At 38.6% G+C, this 19,404-nt stretch overlaps 1 protein-coding gene across 1 annotated transcript in view; it reads left to right on the forward strand.

Moving 5' to 3' along the window:
* Positions 1–16,499, forward strand: part of TTC21B (tetratricopeptide repeat domain 21B) — a 97,744-nt gene extending 81,245 nt beyond the window's left edge. The window contains exons 26-29 of the mRNA XM_027558825.1: positions 6,480–6,704; positions 10,471–10,591; positions 14,494–14,561; positions 15,958–16,499. Of these exons, the coding sequence (XP_027414626.1) occupies positions 6,480–6,704; positions 10,471–10,591; positions 14,494–14,561; positions 15,958–16,035 (492 nt within the window). The 3' untranslated portion in view covers positions 16,036–16,499. The remainder of the gene's footprint in view (positions 1–6,479; positions 6,705–10,470; positions 10,592–14,493; positions 14,562–15,957) is intronic.
* The last annotated feature ends 2,905 nt before the right edge of the window (positions 16,500–19,404 follow it).

The raw sequence follows: 19,404 nt of genomic DNA on the forward strand, positions 1-19,404 counted from the left end.
CAGCATCATACTCAGTGATGAAAAGCTGAAAGCATTCCAAGATCAGGACAAGACATGGATGTCCCCTCTCACCACTTTTTAAAAAATTAACTAGCTTATTTTAATTGGAGGATAATTAATTTACAATATTGTGATTTTTTTTGCCATACATCAACATGAATCAGCCACGGGTGCACATGTGTCCCCCCGATCCTGAACCCCCCCCTCCCACCCCCCCTCCCCACCCCATCCCTCTGGGTTGTCCCAGAGCACTGACTTTGAGTACCCTCCTTCATGCATCTAACTTGCACTGGTCATCTATTTTACATACAGTAATATACATGTCTTAGTGCTGTTCTCTCAAATCATCCCACCCTCGCCTTCTCCCACATAGTCCAAAAGTCTGTTCTTTACATCTGTCTTTTGCTGTCTTGCATATAGAATCATCATTACCATCTTTCTAAATTCCATATGTATGTGTTAATATACTGTATTGATGTTTCTCTTTCTGACCTACTTCACTCTGTATAATGGGTCCAGTTTCATCCACCTCACTGGAACTGACTCAAATGCACTCTTTTTATAGCTGAGTAATACTCCATTGTGTATATGTACCGCAACTTGCTTATCCATTCATCTGCCAATGGACATCTAGGTTGCTTCCATGTCTTAGCTATTGTAAACAGTGCTGCAGTGAATATTGGGGTACGTGTGTCTCTTTCAGTTCTGGTTTCCTCATGTGTACACCCAGCAGTGGGATTGCTGGGTCGTATGGCAGTTCTATTTCCAGTTTTTTTAAGGAATCTCTACACTGTTCTCCATAGTGGCTGTGAAAAGTGAAGTGAAAGTGAAAGTCGCTCAGTCATGTCCAACTCTGTGACCCCATGGACAGTGCATGGAATTTTCCAGGCCAGAATAATGGAGGGGTAACCTTTCCCTTCTTCAGGGGATCTTCCCAACCCAGGGAGCAAACCCAAGTCTCCCACACTGCAGGCAGATTCTTTACCAGCTGAGCCACAAGGGAAGCCCAAGAATACTGGAGTGGGTAGCCTATCCCTTCTCCAGTGGGTCTTCCTGACCCAGTAATCGAACCGAAGTCTCCTGCATTGCAGGCAGATTCTTTACCAACTGAGCTATCAGGGAAGTCCATACCAGCTTGCATTCCCACCAACAGTGTAAGAGGGTTCCCTTTTCTCCACACCCTCTCCATTATTTATTGTTTGTAGACTTTTTGATGGCAGTCATTCTGACTGGCATGAGATGATGCCTCATTGTGGTTTTGATTTGCATTTCTCTAATAATGAGTAATGTTGAGCATCTTTTCATGTGTTTATTAGCCATCTGTATGTCTTGTTTGGAGAAATGTCTGTTTAGTTCTTCAGCCCACTTTTTGATTTGGGTTGATTCATTTTTCTGGTATTGAACTGCATCACCATTTTTATTCAACATAGTTTTGGAAGTTCTAACCACAGCAATTAGAGAAGAAAAAGAAGTAAAGGTAATCCAGATTGGAAAAGAAGAAGTTAAACTGTCACTATTTGCAGATGACATGATACTATACATAGAAGACCCTAAAGATGCTACTAGAAAACACCTAGAACTTATCAATGAATTTGGTAAGGTTGCAGGTTACAAAATTAATACACAGAAATCTGTTGCATTTCTATACACTAACAATGAAAGAGCAGAAAGAGAAATTCAAGAAGCAATTCTATTTACCATTAGATCAAAAAGAATAAAATATCTAGAAATAAGCCTACCTAAGGAGACAAAGGATGAGATGGTTGGATGGCATCACCAACTCAATGGACATGGGTTTGGGTAGACTCCAGCAGTTGGTGATAGACAGGGTGTCCTGCCGTGCTGCGGTTCATGGGGTCACAGAGTTGGATATGACTAAGCGACTGAACTGATGATGAAGGAGACAAAAGACCTGTACTCTAAAAACTAGAAGATGCTGATGAAATAAATCAAAAAAGACATAAACAGATGGAAAGATATACCATGTTCATGGATTAGAAGAATCAGATCAGTTGGTCAGTCTTGTCCGACTCTTTGCGACCCCATGAATCGCAGCACACCAGGCCTTCCTGTCCATCACCGATTCCCGGAGTTCACTGAGACTCACGTCCATCAAGTCAGTGATGCCATCCAGCCATCTCATCCTCTGTCATCCCCTTCTCCTCTTGCACCCAGTCCCTCCCAGCATCAGAGTCTTTTCCAATGAGTCAGCTCTTCACATGAGGTGGCCAAAGTACTGGAGTTTCAGCTTTAGCATCATTCCTTCCAAAGAAATCCCAGGGCTGATCTCCTTCAGAATGGACTGGTTGGATCTCCTTGCAGTCCAAGGGACTCTCAGGAGTCTTCTCCAACACCACAGTTCAAAAGCTTCAATTCTTCAGTGCTCAGCCTTCTTCACAGTCCGACTCTCACATCCATACATGACCACAGGAAAAACCATAGCCTTGACTAGACGAACCTTTGTTGACAAAGTAATGTCTCTGGTTTTGAATATGCTATTTAGGTTGGTCATAACTTTCCTTCCAAGGAGTAAGCGTCTTTTAATTTCATGGCTGCAGTCACCATCTGCAGTGATTTTGGAGCCCCAAAAAATAAAGTCTGACACTGTTTCCCCATCTATTTCCCATGAAGTGATGGGACCGGATGCCATGATCTTCATTTTCTGAATGTTGAGCTCTAAGCCAACTTTTTCACTCTCCACTTTCACTTTCATCAAGAGGCCTTTTAGTTCTTCTTCACTTTCTGCCATAAGGGTGGTGTCATCTGCATATCTGAGGTTATTGATATTTCTCCTGGCAATCTTGATTCCAGCTGTGCTTCATCCAGCCTGGTGTTTCTCATGATGTACTCTGCATATTAGTTAAATAAGCAGGGTGACAATATACAGCCTTGACGTACTCCTTTTCCTATTTGGAACCAGTCTGTTGTTCCATGTCCAGGTCTAACTGTTGCTCCTTGACCTGCATACAGATTTCTCAAGAGGCAGATCAGGTGGTCTGGTATTCCCATCTCTTTCAGAATTTTCCACAGTTTATTTTGATCCACACAGTCAAAGGCTTTGGAATAGTCAATAAGCAGAAATAGATGTTTTTCTGGGACTTTTTTGCTTTTTCCATGATCCAGCGGATGTTGGCAATTTGATCTCTGGTTCCTCTGCCTTTTCTAAAACCAGCTTGAATATCAGGAAGTTCACGGTTCACATATTGCTGAAGCCTGGCTTGGAGAATTTTGAGCATTACTTTACTAGCGTGTGAGATGAGTGCAATTGTGTGGTAGTTTGAGCATTCTTTGGCATTGCCTTTCTTTGGGATTGGAATGAAAACTGACCTTCTCCAGTCCTGTGGCCACTGCTGAGTTTTCCAAATGTGCTGGCATATTGAGTGCAGCACTTTCACAGCATCATCTTTCAGGATTTGGAATAGCTTAACTGGAATTCTATCACCTCCACTAGCAATATTGTCAAAATGACTATGCTACCCAAGGGAATCAACAGAGTCAGTGCAAACCCTATCAAATTACCAATGCTATTTTTCACAGAAATAGAACAAAAAAGTCGCAAAATTTGTATGGAGACACAAAAGACCCCAAATATTCAAAGCAATCTTGAGAAAGAATAAAGCTAGAGGAATCAGGCATCCTGACTTCAGAGTATAATACAAAGCTACAGTCATCAAAACAGTATGGTACTGGCACAAAAATAGAAGTATAGATCAATGGAACAGCATACCAAAAAACAGAAATAAGCCTGTGCACCTGTAGTTAATTAATCTGTAACAAAGGAGGCAAAACTACACAATGTCGGAAAGATAGTCTTTTCCACAAACGGTGCTAGGAAAACTGGACAGCCACATGTAAAAAAAAAATGAACTTAGATTATTCCTTAACTCCATACACAAAAATAAGTCAAAATGGATTAAAGACCTAAATGTTGGACTGGACATTTTAAATCTATTAGAGGAAAACATAGGCAGAATACTCTCTGACATAAATCACAGCAATATCTTTTTCAGTCCATCCCCAGAATAATGGAATTAAAAGAAAAAATAAGTGGGACCTACTTGAAAGCTTTTGCGTAACAAAGGAAACAATAAAGAAAATGAAGACAGCCCACAGATTGGGAGAAAATATTTGCAAATGATGTGACTGATGCGGGATTAGTCTCAAATTTATAAACAGCTTATGACACTTAATAGCATCAAAGCAAACAACCCAAAGAATGGGCCAAAGACTTGAATAGACATTTCTCTAAAGAGTATATACAGTTGGCCAATAGGCACATGAAAAGATGTTCAACATTGTTAGTTATTAGAGAAATGCAAATCAAAACTACAGTGAGATATCACCTCACACTGGTCAGAATGGCTGTCATCAAAAAATTCGCAAATGCTGGAGAGCGTGTGGAGAGAAGGGAACCCTCCTGCACTGTTGGTGGGAATGTAAATTGGTACACCCACTATGGAGAACATTATGGAGGTTCCTTAAAAAACTAAAAACAGCTACTATATGACCCTGCAATCCTATTCCTGAGCATATATCTAGAGAAAAACATGGCCCAAAAAGATACATGCACCCCAGTGTTTTTTGCAGCACTGTTTACAATAGCCAGGACATGGAAACAACCTAAATATCCATTGAGAGAAGAACGGATAAAGAAGATGTGGTACATATATGCAATGGAATATTACTCAGCAGTTGAATGAAATAAGGCCATTTACAACAACATGGATGGACCTAGAGAGTGTTGTACTGAGTACAGTGAATCAGACAGAAAAGAAGAATCATATGACGTCCATTATATCTGGAATCTAAAAAGTAATGATACATGATCTTACCAAACAGAGACTCACAGATTAGAAATGAACTCATGGTTGCAGGAGGGGGAAATGATAGTTAAGGACTTTGGGAAGGTCATGTACACTCTGCTATATTTAAAATGGATAACCAACAAAAGCCTATTGTATAGCTCATGGAACTCTGCTCAATGTTATGTGCCAGCCTGGATGGGAAAGGGGTTTGGGGAAGAATGTACTTAATTGCTCAGTCGTGTCTGACTCTTTGCAACCCCATGGACTGAAGCCTGCCAGGCTTCTCTGTCCATGGGGATTTTCCAGGCCAGAAAATTAGAGTAGGTTGCCATGCCTTCCTCCAAGGGATGTTCCCAACCCAGGGATCAAACCCAGGTCTCCCACATTGGAGGCAGATTCTTTACCATCAGAGCTACCAGGAAAGCCCAAGAATACTGGAGTGGGTAGCCTATCCCTTCTCCAGGAGATCTTCCTGACCCAGGAATTAAACCAGTGTCTCCTGCATTACAGGTGGATTCTTTAGCAGCTGAGCTATGGATATATGTATATGTATGGCTAAGTCCCTTCACTGTTCACCTAAAACTATCACAACATTGTTAGTCGGCTATACCCAATACAAAATGTTTGTGGTGTTAAAAAATAATAATAATGAATTTTTTTTTAAGTTAAAGGGAAAAAAAAAGAACTGGCGAATTTGTGCACACACATACAAAAAAAATCATCATAATCCCTCTGCTGAAATTTAAGAAGCACTTTAGCTTTATCAGATACATACTCATTATTGCTTTGGTATGTTAATTTTCTGAATAGATGGCAAGTGCTGGAATTCTCCAGGCAAGAGCACTGGAGTGGATTGCCATTTCCTTCTCCAGGTGATCTTCCCAACCCAGGGACTGAACCCGGGTCTTCTGCACTGCAGGCAGATTCTTTACCAACTGAGCCACTAGGGAAGCCCCTCTCCATTTTATACCAGTTTTTATTAGCTTGTTGATTTCACAGAGTGACATTTTTTAACTTTGAACTCTGTCTTTAAAAAGATAACATCTCTCTTATAGTCACTATTAAGGATCTGCAGAGTCCAAATCTAAAGGCATCTTTTAAGGCATGAGTTTATTTCATATAATTTCCAAGTGATTAATTCATTGCATGCCTTAATAACATTTCACTGGTCACACTTTATTGGAAGAAAAGGCTTTTGAATAAAATGAAAAGGGATAGGGAAAGGAGGAACAGAAGTCAGTCTAGATAAGGAATATCATTTGCAGGTATGTCATTCTGTTGGTTATCTGATTTACAGGTGAAATAACTAAGGAACCAGAATGATACATGTGCAATTAGGACTACATTCAGATAGAATTTTATTTTTTTTCTATTTCAAAACCAAAACAGTCAATCCCATTAAAGATCAAGTTGTCCTTATTGCCTGGAATTGTGTGGTTATGGCACTTGCCTTCTTGCTGAATTCCCTTGACCAGATGGTTCTTCCTGGCAGCTTGAGGTCAGTTGATGTGCTAAATACTGACCATATCACAGGATTTAAGTGAAGCCAGAGACAGAATCCACAGGCCAGTCCGTATATTATGTGGCACTTGCTACTTTCCATGTGTTTCCCTTTGAAACATGAGACATTTTATGTTTGTGTATCCGGGGGTCTAAATGTCTTTTTTCTTACAGAAGGATCATGTTCCAGCACTTTTGGGAATGGCAACAGCTCATATGATCTTGAAACAAACTCCCCGGGCCCGAAATCAGCTGAAGCGGATTGCAAAAATGAACTGGAATCCTATTGATGCTGAGGACTTTGAGAGGAGTTGGCTGCTGCTTGCTGATATTTATATTCAGTCAGCAAAATACGACATGGCTGAGGAACTGATAAAACGGTGCCTGCGGCATAACAGGGTAGGTGCTGTACTGTGCTTCAGTTCACTTCAGTCCAGTCGCTCAGTCGTGTCCGACTCTTTGCTGCGACCCCATGAATCGTAGCACGCCAGCTGTGTTCAACTCTTTGTGACCCTATGGACTATAGCCTGCCAGGCTCCTCTGTCCATGGGGATCTCCACACAAGAATACTGGAGTGGGTTACCATGCCCTTCTCCAGGGGATCTTCCCAACCCAGGGATCGAACCCAGGTCTCCTGCATTGTAGGCAGATTCTTTACTGTCTGAGCCACCAGGGAAGCCCAAGAATACTAGAGTGGGTAGCCTGTCCCTTCTCCAGGGGATCTTCCCGACCCAGAAATCGAACCAGTCTCCTGCATTGCAGGCAAATTTTTTACCAGTTGAGCTACCAGGGAAGCCCATGGGGTGGGAGACTGAGGAGGAAAGAATGATTGTTAGCCTTGGTTGTATAAACATTCTATAATAGGCTTCAGAGTGTATTGGTCCATTTCTAGGGATTTCTCTGTTTTTGGAAATTAAATGTTTATTTCTACCACAATCAGGATATAAACATTAATAATAAAAAAAGCTATTTGCCCTTGAAAATAAAATAAAGATGTATGCAGTTTCAAGTTTCAGCTGTGGTTTGCCCTACTTATCAAAAGTGTTTTGGAATGTCAAGCATTTGCCTGTGATTATCCATCTCATCCCAGAACTAATGAAAATTGCAGAAGAACATTAATTGCAGACGCCTGTCCCTCCTATTAAATACTCCTGATGAATTTACTGCAGCTGCATGTTGTTTTCACATTATTAGAATACACTCTGCATAATATATTTTATGGGGGGGAGTCTTTTCAGCATTTAATTTGATTTAATAAAATGTCCTTATCATGAGGTATAAAATTGAAAATCTTCACGTCCTTAGAATTTAAGGCTCTTTACTAACAGTGCATTTTGCTGTTTAATAGCCCCCAAAAGGATGTCTTTTTATGACCTTTTTAAAGTTAAGAATGTTCCTATTTACTGAGAAATAATTGTGCTCAACTTAGAAACTTAAGGGTATTTATCTTTATGGATTCTTATCAGTTACTTCAAAATCTTAATCACAGTAAATCTATGTTTTATTCTCTTTGAGCCAATTAGAATTCAAAATGGATCATTTGTTTTTTAAAGAGAAGTCATGATCACCTAATATTATTAAGTTACTTTTTTAGGGACTTGAAAACTGAAAGATTTAAGACATTTATCAACTTATGGTTTGTACAGGTGATTTAATTTACATTGGCCTTAAGAAAACACGATACTTATTAATAGACTTTAAAAAATCTAAAGTGCCAAATAACTGACCTCTGTAAGTAAGATTTCATGGGAATTAAGATTTTGATAGATAGAATTTCAATTTGCCAGAACTCAGACAGCAGTACATTGCATGGTTGAACATGATGGCTGGTTTAGAGGTTAAACATGATGGTTATTTAGGCATGTTCATATGGGAAGCATGAGATTCAGGAACTGGAGCTTAGAAACTTTGAATTATGTAATTTAAAAATGGAGATCATCCAGATCTGGGGCAGGAAATGTACAAGATGCAACTAGACCATCCTGTCATACCAGATGGCAAGGAAACTATCAGAGATTATTGGAGTCATGTCAGGGACTCAAGAGCCAACTTGAGGACACTCCCACAAGCCAAAGTTGACACACTTCAGGCATCAATAATGACTGCATTGAATAACACACCAAATATGTTTAAATCCATGAGTTTACAAAGATATAAAAAAGAAAAGGAAAAAAACCTAATTGGTCACCATTGAAATATGCTAATAAAATGTTATTTCTAAAGCTGGCAAGTAAAGGGAAAGAATTAAGTATCTCTCCTGCCTTTTCTGTGTGAATAATACTGCTGGGAAATGAAATGATGGAAAAGGAGATGTTTCTCATTATAGATGTTGTCCAGATAATGAAGAAATGAGGAAAGAATGATAGAATGTCACTATTTTCCAACCATTATGAATTAATGAATGGGTATAACATCACAAGACATTATGTGCCTCCTGAATGAAGAACACACTATCTGACAGTCAGACTGGGGGTGAGACAAGTGAAACACTCAACTCTGGGTCCAAACTTTAAAGGGACACTTAATGTAATTATCTTAAGTGATCCTGCTCTAACAAAGTATCAGAGACTGGGTGGCTTATAAACAACACAAGTTTCTTCTCACAGTTTTGTTAATAGATGCTGGAGTCTACAACCAGGGTGCCAGCATGATTGGGTTCTGGTGATGGCCCACTTGCCTGTTGCTGACTGCTGAGTTCTCATTGTGTCCTCACAGGGCAGAAAAGAGAGTAGGAGAGCTCTCTGGGCTCCCTTTTGTAAGGGCACTAATTCCATTCAGGAGGGCTCCACCCAAATGAACCTTCCCAAAGCCTCACTTCCTAATACCATCACATTGGATGTTAGGATTTCAGCATATAAATTTAGGGGGACATAAACACTCTGTACATCACAGTAATCAAGATGAATGATATTTAATTCAATTTTTTTTAAATAAAAAAGTATCAAAATGTGAAACAGGATCTTACAGTGCTGTGCTGAGCTGTATTGAAGCCTTAAGCAAAAGGGTAAATGTGTATGTACCCTGATTACATGTTTATATTTTTTAATGGTTAATAGTTTTCATGAAAATATTAGTGGTGTATCTTCTTGAATTAAAGGAAAGTAAAATTCCACTAAATAGAAAAATAACATATAAAAATAACAAACAACATATGAGTTTTAATACACCTACTTTTCTGTTTTTCAAATTTTTTTAAATTAACATTCTGGGAAAAAATAGCAAGTATACATGTACCTAAAAACATGTACACAGCATTGTGCATTTTTGCTTTTTCCTGAGGAGCAGTGTGGCTTGGCAGAGCAGCGATCTATGAAGTAAGTAGCTTCATCTCTTTCCCTCAAATCAAAATCAGATCCAAACCTCTAGATCTAATACAATTTCCAGGAAATATCAATGACATAGGAATGTATTATATAACTACCACAAGGATGCACTCAGCTAAATCTGGGCTGTGAGAAACTCTAGGATAAACATTCATATTTTTCCTACATTTAATTGCAAGGAAAGAGAGAGAGAGGAAACCTCTAGATCAAAAGGAAGCTTAGGGACATTTCAAATCACAGTGTGTGGGCCTTATTTAGTTCCTCATCCTGACAAGCAAACAAAAAAATTATGTTAAGGCTATTTGAAATTTGAATAGTGACTATATATTTGGTAATGTCAAAGAGTTGTTATATTTTAGGCATGATAATTTGTGATTATGATTAAAGAAAGTCCTTATTTTAAAGAGTATACTAAAATATTTATGAATGCAATGTTATAGTATCTGAGGACTTTTTATCTGACAATACAGAGGGACAAATATGGGATAGAAGTGAGACAGTATTAGGCGTTAATTGTTAAAGAAACAGATTCATGGGGTCCACGATACTGTTATTTCTATATCTGTTAAAATTATTTGTAATAAAAAGTGTTAAGTATATGTATAAAACATGTCCTTGCCTCTCACCCAAAAATCCTGATTCTGTAGGTTTGGGATAGGGGCTTGGCATCAGAATCTTTTTAAGTCCCATAGATGATGTGATTGCATAGCCAAGATTGAAAACCATTGTTTTATGGGCCATTTAAATAAGTTAATATGACTGACCTCTATAGTCATAAGCACTCCATAAAATCTTAGTGGTATCAAGCTTAATCTATTGATACGTCTTGTATTTATTTTTAGTCATGCTGCAAAGCTTATGAATATATGGGCTACATTATGGAAAAAGAGCAAGCATACATGGACGCTGCCTTAAACTATGAGATAGCATGGAAACATGGCAACCAGACAAACCCAGCAGTAGGTGAGTTTAACATTTGAACACTAGGTTTTCACCGGAAACGTGGATTTTATGTGTAAACCTTCATTTAAATAAATTTGATTTTCTTGTTAAGGACAAGATATGCATTAACAGCCAACATCCTTTGTCATTCCTGAGAAATAAATTTTACATTCCTAATAGATTATTAGCTACTAACTTATTAGGTATAGTTTGCTGAGATTCAAACTCGACCTCAGTGGCTTTAGAGGACATCTAATCTAATTCTGCCCCTTTGTCTCCCTTCACCCTGTAATTGAAAAATGTAATACTGTGGGAGAAAGTGTTCATTGTGAAAGAAGTGAGAAAAACATTGCATTAAATCAAGTTCTGCTGGTTGCTTTACTGCAGAATTTCTCAAAGACTCTAAGCCCTAATATGCATTGTGGTGGATATCACGTAGAGAACGTGTTTCCCACGATAAGTTGACGACAGAACTTTTTTTTTCCCCTGAGCATCTGGAAACATCATCCTGTCCCAGTGGTAGACTTGGTTTGAGGAAGGCTAGTCGCCAAGGTCCCTAACAGATGGGCGGCACCTGGAATATAGTTAGTGACCACTGACAGCCACGTTGTGAGGGAGCTCACCCCCAAGCTTCTCTTTGTGTGGAGCTGAGATCAGCTTCATTGACACTGCCCTGTCTGTTCTCTGGAGCAACCCGCAGAGCTCTTCCCCGCTTATACATAAGGGCCCTCAATTGCAAACTCTGTCATGTCTCTCCTCAGTTTCTCTCCAGACTGTTCTCAGGCGCTTTTTCATTCTTCCTAAGACTTGCTTTCAAGTCTTTCACCCTCCTTGCTGTCTCCTGGAAACTCTCAAATAGCATTTCCCAAACTTGCTTTGGAATACTGGGTGAGATACTGATAGTTACTTCTTTAAAAAAGAGAGTTGGAAAAAAAAAAGAGAGTTGACTGTGAAGAGATTAGATTTCATGGCCAAATAAGTTTGGAAAAGGCCATATTTGGCTATGTCCCTCCTGATCTGTTTTACTAGAAATGAAAAAATTGTTAAGTGTGATTTACAAACGAATTGTATGTATAATGAAGCTTTTTTTTAATGAGGCATTGAGTAGTTGATAATTCAACTCAAGATGACATCTGTCTTTTTAGCATCTGTGTCACGGTAATGACTCAGATTTAATCTACAGTCAGATAGGTCATCTTTAAACTTACTGCTGTCAGTTCAGGACTTCCCCTACTTTTTCTCGGGTCTGTTACTTTACTAGACTTGTTCAGAGCACAGAAACTAATTTGTAGACAGTATTTTTCCTTCTCAGGTTTTGTTCATGTTACAAATAAAGTCAGCTTGTAATATGAAAATTCCTTAAAATCTTTAAAATATATGTAATTCCGATGCTTTATTCCCCAGAAGGAATGCAATTAGAAGTGTAGTTATTTAAATATTCTGTTCCTTCAAAGACCAGCAAATAGAGTCCAGGTCACTCGTTCTTTCATTGTGTTCTCTTTGAACTTTATAGGTGATTTTATCAGCTCCTCTGACCTCTCTTTAAAATCATTTCTCTGTAAAGACATTTCTCTGAGGCTGTCAATTAATTCTTACAGTTTCTTTTTTAAGATTATCATTGCATCCAATACTCCCAGCCTTTCTGGCCAAGTTCGTGATGCATTTTTTTTCATTTGTCAGGAAATCCTAAAAATCATAGTTGTGTTCTTTGCATAGAATTCAAGCCTGAGCACTGTCACTGTAAAAGACACCAAGGAGCCGAGATCCACTGCGAGGAGAACACAGTCATGTTTCTCTCTTCACAGTCGTTCCCAGGTTATGTGACAGTCACTAGGCTGTTTACACTGTGTTTTTGTTTTCTTGCTTTCACGAGCTCAGGCTCTCTCCCCCCATTTTTTTTTTTTTCCCTGGTTACACAAAGAGTTGAATTCTTAGAAGCCTGACAGGTGTAATGAAACTGGTACACATGTTCTTTGCCATGTGTAGCTCTTCATTTCCTCTCTAAAGTTTTTTTGAAGGAAATGATCTATCAAGTTTGTTTCATTATGACAACTTTGTGCTTCTAATTTAGTGTTTACACAGTTAAAAAAACAAAACATTATTATTTGTGTGGTACTCTGAAATTTTTTAAAGCATTTCACAAGTATTTAATTTGATCTTTAAATTTACATTAAGAGTTAGCAGGGTTATCTTCCCCATTTTTGGATGCAGAAACTTGAAATTGACAGCTACCGGTGACTTGCCTAAGGTCTCAAAGCTAGTCAGGAAGCCGGAAACCGAAAGTTATGTCCAGGTTTTTTTGGCTCTAGTTTCCATATTTGGCATGACATCTTTAAGTTGTTTTCCTTTTTAAATGTCACAAACTATTTATTATTCTGTTTTATAATTCCTTTCTAATGATATCAAGTTTACCTCTCTGATACTGTTTTCATCTTGGACATTTCTCATTGTGTGTGTGTTTGTGTGTGTGAATTGAATACTATGAATTTTAGATAATTTCTGTTCCTTCCTTCTTGCTACCATGATTGCATTAAGCCAGTAATTCTTCTAAAACATTGTTTTGAAATTCTAAAAATTTTCTTCAGGGGTCCTTTGATTAAAGTCCAAGAGCAGCATTCAAATGTTCTTTTCATATTTTTAAGTGGTAAAGCAAAATATATTATTAGTTACATATTATTTACATTCTGTTATATCTTATTTATTGAATCTACTTTTTCATCTCCTTATTTGCTTACTACTAAAGAAACTAAGATGAAATTGGCATTCTTATTATAGAACAACAGTTATTTAAGAATGTATTAAAACTTTCTTCCAAAATGTCAGTATTTGGACTTCCCTGGTGGTCCAACTGTTTAAGAATCTGCCTGCCAATGCAGAGGACACAGGTTCAACCCCTGGTCTGGGAACATTCCACATGCTGTGGGGCAGCTAAGCCCGTGCGCCACAACTTCTGAGCCCGCGCACCTAGAACCTTACTCCACAGCAAGAGAAACCACCGCAGTGAGAAGCCCACACACCACAACTAAAGAGCAGCCCCTGCTTATCACACCTAGAGAAAGCCCACCCACTGCAGTTACTGGAGAAAGCGCGTGCACAGTAAGACCCAGTACAGCCAAAAATAAATAAAGATTTTAAATAAATACTCCTTGCAGTGTGCCATTTCACTATCACATGTGGCTGACGTGGCCATCTAATGACTAACCCTCTGCCTTCTGAGTCACCCCGCTGCTGCGCTGCCCTCTGCTCCCCCTGCACTCCAGGCCCATTTGGCTGCTGTGTCTCCCTCTACCACTGGCCTCTCCATGTGCAGTTCTCTTTGCCGAACAGAATTCTTTCTTCCCACCCCCTTGGCCTACATTATGCCTCTTCCTTCAGGTTTCACACATTGCCTGACACCCACCCCAGATCTCTTATTACAGTGCTGTTGGCCTGTGCCATTATTTCATAGCATTTATCTCAGTTTTGAAATCATCCATGTACTTCCGTAATTACTTAAATAACATACGCTCTTTCCTAACAGAATGTAAACCTCAGAAACCAGTTTGCCTGATGTGTTAAGTACATCAGTACTGTGTAAAGGAATAGCCGTGTTATCACTTACTGCTCTGTGATCAGTTTTTATTGTAATCTGAAACAAATGGGACTTTTCTGTAAGTTGCAAAACCATATTTGTGGGATGGCCGGCCATCTTCTAGCCCAGCTGTGGCCCCTTGTTCCAACTCCATTTTCTTTGGTACCTGTTCTCCTTTGTATCACTCCACCTTCTGTTATCTTATCGTTTCTATCATGGTACAGTCATCACCCTGCACTAAGAGTTCTCTAATATTAGCATAAACAAAGGAGGAAGCCAAGAAAGGTAATACTAACAGTGTGCTCTATAAATAAATAATACTATATCATTGCTGGGGGTTTTGTCTTTACAGGATACAAACTGGCATTTAATTACTTAAAAGCAAAAAGATATGTGGATGCAATTGACATATGTCACCAGGTAACACTTAAATTTATATTTCTTAAAATTTTTCAGATGTGCTGTTTCCTACTTTTGTTTAATATCAAGTTGTACATGAATAGAGATAGAGGATGTACTGTTTTGGTTCAATGCCTCGTCGGATACATCTGGAAGAAATTACCGGTTTTCAAAGTTTAGAAAATAAAGTTTACTTAAATCAAAAACGTGTTTTTAATTAGGCCTCAAATAAGGTTTGCCAATTTAAAGGAGGAGGCTAGACAAGAAGCATGTTAAACAAACTTAATCCTTAAGTCAGAAAATATCTGAAGATTTTTATAGATTCTCCAGGTCATTGTTCTGAATAGAAATTCTTATGTTTGTGTCCAAGTCTGGTTATTAGAGGATTCAGATTTATAAATTAAAGAGGTATTTTTGTCATTTAGAAGCCATTCAGTTACACTTCTGTAATTGGTTTCTCGACTTCCCTGATGGCTCAGACAGTAAAGACTATGCCTGCAATGCAGGAGAACAGAGTTCGATCCCTGAGTTGGGAAGACCGCTGGAGAAGGGAATGATTACCGACTCCAATTTTATTGCTTGGACAACTCTATGGACAGAGGAACCTAGCAGGCTATAGTCTATGGGGTTGCAAAGCAGCAAACATGATTGAGCGACTGGTTTCTGACTAAATGATCCCTTGCTAAATGACACACTTTTGAGTTGCAGTTTTAGAATTTGCAATTTCTTTATAAATACATTGTCCCATTGATATTCATACAAGGCATTGTACTAAATATCGTTGGGAGCTCCAAGAAAAGCACCTTAGCAGAGAATTATGTAGTGTACCTTATCCCAGATAACTGTGTCAGCATCATTATAGTGAATACTTGGCTCCAGTGATTGCTGTTGATTACTGAGTCTCTATGTAAGGCAACATTTCACATTAAGGTTAAGGTTATATATTAATTTGTGGAGTTTTGATTTTTCTTTCTTTATGACTACCACCCTACTCTTCAACTCAGTAGAACTGGAAATTTGTATGTTTCAAAATCATTCCAGTACACAAATGTGTACTCCTGGGTAAAAATATCTCTAAGGATTTGTTAAATATCATGCATAAATAGCTAAATTTTAAAAAGTATCTTAAATCATTGATCATAATTGTTTTATATAACTGATCTAATAAGGAAATAATTATATTTGTTTTATTTTCCACATGTAGTGGTACATTTTTACCATTTTCATCTAATTACTGTTAATAGAAATGTCACCATGTCATATCTCAGATATCACCTTTAAAAAGTGTTGTTGTATTTGCAATATTATTATAATGTAATCTCAACTGTAATGCCATTGCTAGTAAGTTTTGTGGCTCCCCAGTTCTTGATAATGAATTATAAGTTAAGTTTTTGTTTTATTTTGTTTGTTTTGGCAGGTTCTTGAAGCACATCCAACTTACCCCAAAATCAGAAAGGATATACTTGATAAAGCTCGCACATCTTTAAGACCTTGAAAATTATTTTAACTTTTCAAAGCAAGAAATGGAAAGAATCTGAGTTCTTCCAGTACAAAATAGGTTAAGCTAATACTTTGTATTAGAAAGCATACTTTCTCCAGCAGAGGCTGCTGTTGCATATAAAGAGAAACACTGTGTTAAATGGATGTCTTCTGATGGAGAAAGTGAATGAGCTGGTTTATTTAATTGACTCTCTTGATTAGGTGCAGATTTGGTGTTTCTGTGATAAAGATTATAACCCATTTCTATAAAGAATATTTTGTTAAAATCTAGATAGGTAAGTACCCTGTATCTTTTCTAAGGGATATTGTTTCAGGAAATATGTTTAAAATACTATTGGTCTCTGTTAAACATTTTTGTGAAATTCTGTTATTTCAAAGGTTTGAGTAAGTTTCCATGTAAATATTTATAAAAAAGAAAACATTTTTAATAAACGTTTTATGAAATTTATGAACTCAAAACACATGGTGAGTTTTGCAAATTCAGGGTAAACTACCCATGTTAACACATAGTATTACAGAAACTGACTTTCTTAGAAGAATATTTTGGAAAAGTATAAAGAGCGTTTGTGAGTTTCCGTTCTTTGTTGAATTGATTCTTCCTGCTTTTAATGCCAATGAGATTCTTTTAAGAAATAACCAGTACCTGAAATTAAATAGGTAGACCTTTATAACAATATTTAACCTTAGCCCAAAGACAAGGTCTTTTGGTGTAACTTTAGACACTGTGACACCTGATAGAGAATATTTTCGGTCAGCAGGGACTCACAAAGCACACCATGTAAAAAGCAACCACATACCCCGCTATCCCTAGCATTCCTGCCCCCAACCTGAGAGAGTTACTTACTCTTTACACTGAATTGAACTTAGCCTTCCCAGATGGCACTAGTGGTAAAGAACCTGCCTGCCAGTGCAGGAGACTCAAGAGATGCGGGTTCGATCTCTGGGTCGGGAAGATACCCTGGACAAGGGAATGGCAACCCACTCCAGTATTCTAGCCTAGAGAAGCCCATGGACAGAGGAGCCTGGTGGGCTACAGTCCAATAGGGTCACACAACTGAGCATCTGAGCACAGCTGCTGCTGCTGCTGCTGCTGCTAAGTTGCTTCAGTCGTGTCCGACTCTTTGCGACCCCATAGACGGCAGCCCACCAGGCTCTGCTGTCCCTGGGGTTCTCCAGGCAAGAACACTGGAGTGGGTTGCCATTTCCTTCTCCAATGCATGAAAGTGAAAAGTGAAAGTGAAGTCGCTCAGTCGCGACCCCATGGACTGCAGCCCACCAGACTCCTCTGTCCACGGGATTTTCCAGGCAAGAGTACTGGAGTGGGGTGCCATTGCCTTCTCCGCTGAGCATAGCAGCACACCATAAACCTGATCTTCATAAACTCAATTCTTAGCATCATTCTTAGTGTATCTACATCTTTTTTCATCTTCATCTACATCTTGGTTTTAAAAATAAAATAAACACAGTCTTCCATTTTAACTGCATTTTCAATAAATAGTTTTTAAAAGTCACTTCCTTTTCCTAAAGTACTTCATGTTTATTTCTTTTGAGTTACATTCTTATTTCAAATCACTTCTCCAATTTCCAGAGTCCTTTTAATTCCAATTATGTGTTATAAGATTTCTAATCATTTTTAGTTATGCCGTTTCATGGAAATGTTTCATAATTAGAGCATTTATGAAATATTTCATGTCTGTTAAAACACTTCCGTGTCTTATTACATTTTGTCCTCACAGTCCTATGATACAGATATTATTATCTCTCTTTTACAAATCTGGCCCTGTGACACATTATCTTTCTCTGTAATTTAGGGGGAAAAACTTTCAAACTGAATGGACATTGTTAAGGACATAATACAACAGAATACCCGTAGCGGTTCCAATGAGCCTGCATTGTAGAATGCTAGAAACATGGAAATTGGATGGAGAAAGTAGAACATCTGTTCTCCCAGCAAGACGTTTCCAAATCTGTTTTCCTATCTATAAAATGAGGAGTTTGTGTTTGTTTCTTTAGCAGCCACTTATTCTGCCATTTGTTAGATACTATCCTAGGAACTTTCTTTAAAGTATGTCTTTTATTTCTCAATAAACTCTCTAGAGAAATAATATTTTTCAGATAATGAGATGAAGCTCAATCTAAAATTTGCCCAAGCTCACAGAAAAATTGTCAGAACCTGGATTTCACACCAGCCTTTCCTAAATTGAGATGCTTTCCATAACTAAGACAGACTGTGTCTGTAAGAAACATTCTCTTATCTGCATCTGGCTAGCAGATGAAACTGAGTGTTCTATCACAGAGATGGCAAGGTAATGAGGAACAAGACCTGAATGGAATGAACGTTCTTACAGATGTGGACACTACTAAAGAGAAGCCTGAGTGAGGAGCAGTGTAGTGCAGTGGCGAGGAATGTGGACCTGAAGCCAGACCGTCCTAGGTTTAAAGTTTGACTCTGCTACTTACTACCTTTCTCCAGTCACATAGGCTCTCTGAGCCTCGGTTTTCTCATCCATAAAAAAAGCATATCAGGATAATAACCTTCCTCGGGTTGTTGTTAAGAATTAAATGAGAGAACTTACATAAAACCTATAATGAATCTTACTCACTTAGGCTCTTAATAAATAGCAGCTCTGTTATTGTAAACTAAACAAGTAGTAGTTGCAACTAAGAACCTTCACAGGAGGAAAGAGAGCAAGGACAGCGGAGAGACTGACAGGGCCAGTCAGGCCCCTCAGAAGCACAGGCACACAGGAGTCAGGATTCTTACGCATGGTCTCCCTTCCCTTCTTGCCTCTTTCTCTCTCACTCTTCCAACCCCAACTGGAAATTGTGTTGCACTCTACATGCATAAATCTCTCTTCATCTAATTTTTGAACAGACTTACCCTTCCTCTACTGGAATTCTCTCCCTGCTCTCCTCTCCCTAATCCCCAACTCACTGTCTCCAAGCCTCCCTCTCTAGGCTTACTCTCTCACTCAGTTATCAGTTTATTAATCACCTGCTCAGAGGCCCTGTCCGTGTCCACTGACACTCTATAAGGTAGCCATCATGTCAGTCTGTACTCTGTCACCGTATTTAAACCCTCTATTTAGTACTTGCTAATCTCTGATGTTTTTCTTGTGCACATGCCCGACATCACACATCCAGGAAAGCTGGAACTCGAACTGAATTGCTACTTGAAGGAATCAGTTCCCATAGCATGTTCAATGAGAGTTTAGGGTCCACACGTAAGATGGAGAAGGAGGGACACAACACGAATGAAAGAATTTTCTGTGAATCTGGGATTTGAATGCCACCACCCTCAGGATAAGGATAAGGAAGCGGTTTTAAGTTCAATGCCCTTTGACCTCAGGTCAGCTAGTATGAA

The sequence above is a fragment of the Bos indicus x Bos taurus genome, chromosome 2 (assembly GCF_003369695.1).
Source record: "Bos indicus x Bos taurus breed Angus x Brahman F1 hybrid chromosome 2, Bos_hybrid_MaternalHap_v2.0, whole genome shotgun sequence".
In the NCBI taxonomy this organism is placed as follows: Eukaryota; Metazoa; Chordata; class Mammalia; order Artiodactyla; family Bovidae; genus Bos; species Bos indicus x Bos taurus.